Raw genomic sequence first — 5,797 nt, forward strand, 5'->3', positions numbered from 1 at the left:
CGGCCGCGGCCGCGGACAGCCTCACCGCCCCGGCCCTGCCAGCCCCGGCCCTCGGGGGCGGCAGCCGAGCCATCAGGTGTCAAAGCCGGGCTGGCAAACTTGACCTGAACTGGGAAAAGCAAAAGACATCTTGGCAAAGGAGGTACAGAATAAATAGGGTCTTAAAATAATAATAAAGATTCTGCCAGACCAATACGAATGTTGACCGAGACAATGCGGTCCGTTTTCGGGCCGTTGGAAATGTGGCTAACGAGTCACGCCCCTGAGTTTCTGCACGGTAAGTAGTCACCCACTTTCTAGGAAGAACACGTGTGTAGTAGGAACAAGAGTTTTTTTCCAGATGCTTTCGAAGACGTGCAGGAGGGGACGAGGGGAGGCCGTGCCCGGCTCACCCACCTGCTGGGGCTCAGATGCAGAGCAGGCTTTGTACAACCGGAGCTGCCTTCGACATCGAACAAGTTCTGCCCTGACTTACACCCCCACGCATCAGTATTGGCTCCCGTGAGGTTTAAGGGCTTAAATCCTTATCCTACCGAAGTAAGCAGTAAACCTCCCAGGGAGCAGAGTAGGGTCAAGGCTAAGGTCGGGGAGAAACCGGCCGCGTAGCGCAGCGCAGCGCTGCCCACCCGCGCCGGGACCCGGGTCCCGAAGCGCTGGGCGGGAGGTGGCCGCGTTAGGGTGATGCCAGGCCGTGCTACCCTTGGTGGAGGCACACGGAGGAGAGAGCTCTCGGCACAAGCGGCCTTTTCCTATCGGAATCACACCTCCCAGGGCCGGGCTCGCTCCACTAAAGAGGACAAGCGCCTGCCGTGCCGCCGCCGGGAGCCCCGACACGGGAGCCCCGGGGCCCGGGGGGGGTGGCTGGGGAGAGCGGCGGTGGCTCGGAGCTGCCCTCCCCAAGCCTCCCTCCAAATCGTATTTATAGATTTCCCTGCGAGGCGAGCAATCTCTGTCACTACAGCGCAGGAGTTCGCCCCGCCAATTATTCTGCGAGCTAATCTCTCTGGATAGGTTGCTTTCCTTCCTTCATTACCTCATTCCCTCCTTCCCTTGACGTCAACTCACGTTCATTAGCGAAGTGGCTTCTGGAAGTGACAATTTTGTTGTCCCACGTCCAGTGTTGATTAATCAGAGATGATATAACCGGCCTACAAGAGGAGCCGCTCGCGGCTTCCTTCGTAGAGGCATACTGTTTTGTGTGCGAGAGTTACTTAGCAACTCCGAGATACGGGACTGGCTCCAAGTTCACAAAAAGTTGAAGAATAAATTTGGGGAAACTTCTTTGCTCGCTAAACATGTTGTAAAACTGCAAGAGACACGCCCGGCCCCCACGCCAGATCGAAGAAAATGGGAAGCCGCGCTTGCAACGGACCCGTCTGTTGGCAAAGAGAGTTCGTGCATGGACCAAAGCTCCAGATGCACCTTTCTCCCGGCAAGGAAATCCGATAGGTTTATTGCCCCGTTTTCAATACATAACCTCCCTGCAGGCCAGTCCCCGTCGTTCCCGGGAGCCATCGGAAGGGCTCTGGGTCTTCACGACGAAGCCCCTGGACGGAGCTGAGTTTTAATTGCCTGCCCCGTTCCCGTACCACGCTCTGGCCATCGCTGCTGCTCACCAGCGAGCGCTCCCGCATCTTCCCGGCCTCGGGGAAGAGCGGCGGCGGGGACTCCCAGCGCCGGCAGCGGGCAGCAGGCGCAGGGGCAGGGGCCGCGCCGACCGGCTGCGCCTTGCGGGTCGGATCCTGTCGCCGGAGCGGGCCGGCTCCGCTCTGCAGCCTGAACCGAGGCGGAGGGGACGGGTGTAGGGCGGCGGTGGCGGGACCGCGCCCGCCTCGGGCAGTGAGGGGATGCTCCGGAGCGGGTCTGGGCCAGGCTCCGCTGGGCTGCCCCGGGCACTTCGTCGTCCCCCGCCGGCGCCGATGAGCGCACCGGGGCAAATCCCAAACCCTTCGCACCGGCGGGCTCCGGGACGGGCGTGCTGCGAGGAGGCCGGCAAGCCCGGCTCCCCCCTTGCCCAGAGGCGGCCGGCACCTGCCGCCGGAGAGCGGCTGCCCCGAGCCGGCAGCAGAATGCCCGAGCCCGGCGGGGGATGCTCGGCCAGCGCCGAGCGGCGCCGGCACCCCCCGCCAACCCCGGCCCGGGAGGGCGAGGCGGCCCGGGGAAGCTCCGAGACACGGCGGGGCCCGGGGCGGAGGGGGCGGCGTCTTTTTTTGGTTTTGTGGGGCTTTTTTGGGGTTGTGGGGCTTTTTTGGGTTTTGGGGGTGGGGTTTTGTTTTGGTTTTGGTTTGTGTTTTGGTTTTGTTTGGTTGGTTTTGGTTTTGTTTTGTTTAGTTTTTTTTAACTTGTGAATCTTTTTTTTTTTTTCTTTTGAGAAGGGAAAAAAATAAATCTGTTTCCTTCCAGAAAGGAGAAAGCTGTTTGAACGGCATGTGGGGGAAGACAGCACATCCGAACAACAACTCGCGCAAAAGGAGGCAAGGCAAAGCTCCCTGCCGGCGGAGGTACCTGTTGTAGGGGGTCCGGAGGAGCAGGGCCTGACTGCCCGTGCAGCTGTCGGTGGGCGTGTGGCAGCCGTACACCGGGGGAGGCACCGAGTACTGCTGGTCCCCTGCGGAGAAAGCGGCACAGAGTTAACCCCGGCGGCGACCGGCCGTTCCCCCCCCCCGCGCCTCCCCGCTCTGCAGGGCCCCCTCCTCCAGCGTTTTGCGCAGCTCTAGCTCCGTGCCGGGCCTGCGGGAGGGGGCAGCGGCGCGACTCCGGAGCCGCTCCGGATTTGCCGGCCGGCCGCCAGCGCCCTCTGAGACGGGGCCCCGCGGCCGGGAGCGCGGTCCGCACCCGCGGAGGCCGAAATTACCTAGCGAGGGCTGCTGGCTGATGGGGTCCTCGTGTTTGAAGGAGTGGTTTGTGAACTGGGCGGCGTGGTGCGACGGCGTGTGGCCGTAGCTGGGGGTCCCGTCAAAAGCCACGGTGCTGTAACCTGCCGAAAAGACCGCGGCGGGGTTAGGAGGCACCTTGAGCCCGCGGGGCCACCAGCTCCCCGCGAAGCCTCTCGCACCCACCGCACCTCCGCGGGCTGCCGAGATACCTGGCCTTTACCGCCCCGTGCTGCCCTTCCCCCGGTGCTGCTGCCCACCGTGGGGGGGAAAAGGCACGGGCGGGCCGTGCCCCTTCGTTCACTCTCCCCCCAGCACACGCACTTCGCAGGGCTGCGGGCGCGGGGCGGTGCGGGTGGGACCCCGTGGGACGCCCCCCCACCCCCCACCCCCGCCGTGGGGAGAGGAGAGCCGGGCAGCCCGCTCCGAGGGGCGGAAAGTCGGAAGTCTCGTTCGTCTTTAAAGAGAACAGATCGGCTTCGGTAATAAAAAGGATGTTTTCATTAATTGTTGCTCATATTAAAGAGGAAGATTCCCATCTGCTCAGTGTACTCCTCTGCCGTTTCCAATTTAGAAGTTACCCTTTAATCTTTCTTACTTTTTTTTTTCTTTTTAAGAGCAGCTTTCTGAAGAGTCTGCAATAAAGAGGCGGAATGTTACATGCAAAAATAAAACTCCTCCTTTCAGCGAAAATTGCTCTCCAAAATAATAAACAGCCTATTTTGTTTCCTACACCGAGCAGATTCAGATGGAAAGAGACCACCTCTGCTGACCCCGGGCCGACACAAAATCGTAAATCAGGTGCTTGGACACCAACTTTCATTAATGACTTGGAGCTGGCTAAACAACTTCAGCTAAAAAAGTAATTACAAAGTAATATTATCTCAGAGGCTTCTTGGCTCATCAGCATTTACCCCGAGAACCAAGCTCCTCCGAGAGTCACTCTTCCAAAAAACCAAAACAAAACAGAAAGCCCGACACGGGCTGGGAAAAGAAACCAACCCGACGAGGAGCGCTCCCTCCCTCACACCCCTCTCTCTTAGCCCGCTTATTCCAGCACGGGCATCCTCCACAGCCCGTCTGGATGCGGCGTGTGGCCGGAGGGTGACTTTGTTAGTCGAGAGGGAGCACTCGGGACTGTTTTGAGGGTCCTCTCAGTTCCCTTCGGTGCCGAGTGCTCGGCGCTGTGCAGGTCTCTGCTTCACTACCGGCAATCACAGAGGATTTCAGAGGGAATAAAACGGAGAGGCAACAAAGGGATCCGGTTGTTGCTTCTCCGTTTTATTCTCTCTGCAGACAGCCTAGATCCAGCTACATTACAGGACTTAATTGACCTGCGGCGTTGCGCGGGAGAAATGAAGGGAGCAATGGGCGGAGGATGGAAAAAAAATCCAGAAGACTTTGAAACCTTCGCCTCCGCGGTGATTTTAAGCCGGCCCTGAGACTGCGGGGCTGGGACAGAAGTGAGACTGACTCGTCCCCGGCCAAATCTCTCTGGCATCCCCCTCGCCCTAGGAGCAGAGCTCCTTTCGCGGCGATGCGAACAGTGTTGACAGGCCGGTACCTTACGGGCTCCCATCCCACAGCTGTTTCTCGCTCCTTATCTCCTCCCTTAGCCCTCAGGGTAGAGGCTCAACCTTCAACTCCCTTTCCCCCATTTCCCTCTGCGTCTTTTTTAACTTTCAGAAAACACTGACACTTTCTACGTTACTTTTGGCCCGGCACAGACTTTCGGTGACCTTCAAAACTCAGCTCGGAGCAGAACGAGGTTTTGGCCGCATTTTCCGGTGTTGCCTGACCAAAGCTTCAGGAATGTGATAAGAAAGTTGAGTTCTGAACCGAGCTGCCGATAGTGAGGTCTCTTTAATTAGGGCGTTATCAGAGCCAGGCCTGATTAAAATGTGCTGAAAATAATTGAAAGTTGTACATCTGCTGGAGAATGGGGCCTGCTGGAGGCATCCAGTTGTTGGAGGAGCCCAGCTGGATGAAAGAGGCGAACGAGAAGAGGAAAATTGGGCAGAGGTTTCAAAGCCTTAGCTCCCTAACCCCCACCCCATCCCAGGCTTGGCAGAAATGTCATCGCAGAGGCAAGGTAGCGTCTTTCCCACGGTCGGAGGAACCGGCTAAAAAAAAAAATAGTAGTTCAACCTTGAGGAGAGCCAAAACAAAAACATTTTATCCAATCACGGGGGAAAAAAAAAAAAAGCAACCACCAAATTCCTCCTTGCCGAAGGAGCTCGCTGCGTGTTGCCGAAAATAGTTGTGGCTAAGGCCCAGTGCGGGGAGGCAGCCCCGAGCTGAAGGGCCACCCTGCACCCCCCCTCCACGGACGAGAAAGAGCGCCCTGGCGGGGTGCGGGGGGAGCCGGGACACGGCCCCTGCTCCCCGGGACACGGCCCTTTCCTCTGGGCTCTTGCAGGGCCTTGATCCGCCTGACCGGGGCCGTGGCGGAGCAGAGCTGTAAGGCCGCTGGGCCCCGGCTCGGCGGGCACGTACAGGTGTGTGTGGGCGTTTGTGTTTGTGGGCGTTTGTGTTTGTGGGTGTTTGTGTGCAGGGCTTGCGGTGCCGCAGACCGCGCACTGCCCCGCGGGGAGCCGGAGACCGAGCAGAGCTCACTGTTCTGGGGTGTTAAAGGCTCCGTTTAAAGGTGGTTAAACTCAGACGACAGGATGGCGCGGGGTCGCAGCTATTTTGTCCCTCGCCCACCCGCTCACCCACCCGGGCCCAGTTTAATTCCCTCACCCTCCTCTCCACCTCCTCGTCGCTATTTCGGCCCAGCGATTACAAATCCTCTCCGATGTCTAAAATCCCTTCAGATGTCTTAAAAAAAATCCCCGGCCGGAGCTCCCTGGCCCGGCGTGCTCTGTGCTGGGGCGATCGCAGGCCGCTCCCCGCCGGGTCCCGCCGCTCGCAGCCTGGGGCCC

At 59.3% G+C, this 5,797-nt stretch overlaps 1 protein-coding gene across 2 annotated transcripts in view; it reads right to left on the minus strand.

The window, feature by feature from the left end:
* WT1 (Wilms tumor 1) overlaps nt 1-5,797 on the minus strand; it is a 35,866-nt gene that overhangs the window by 27,784 nt on the left and 2,285 nt on the right. For both annotated transcript variants that reach the window (XM_010563748.1, XM_010563749.1), the window contains exons 2-3: nt 2,855-2,977; nt 2,506-2,608 (exon numbers count right to left, since the gene is read on the minus strand). In XM_010563748.1, coding sequence (XP_010562050.1) covers nt 2,506-2,608; nt 2,855-2,977 — 226 coding nt within the window. The remainder of the gene's footprint in view (nt 1-2,505; nt 2,609-2,854; nt 2,978-5,797) is intronic.

This window comes from Haliaeetus leucocephalus, unplaced genomic scaffold, assembly GCF_000737465.1.
Source record: "Haliaeetus leucocephalus isolate CR32 unplaced genomic scaffold, Haliaeetus_leucocephalus-4.0 Scaffold173, whole genome shotgun sequence".
NCBI classification, from domain to species: domain Eukaryota; kingdom Metazoa; phylum Chordata; class Aves; order Accipitriformes; family Accipitridae; genus Haliaeetus; species Haliaeetus leucocephalus.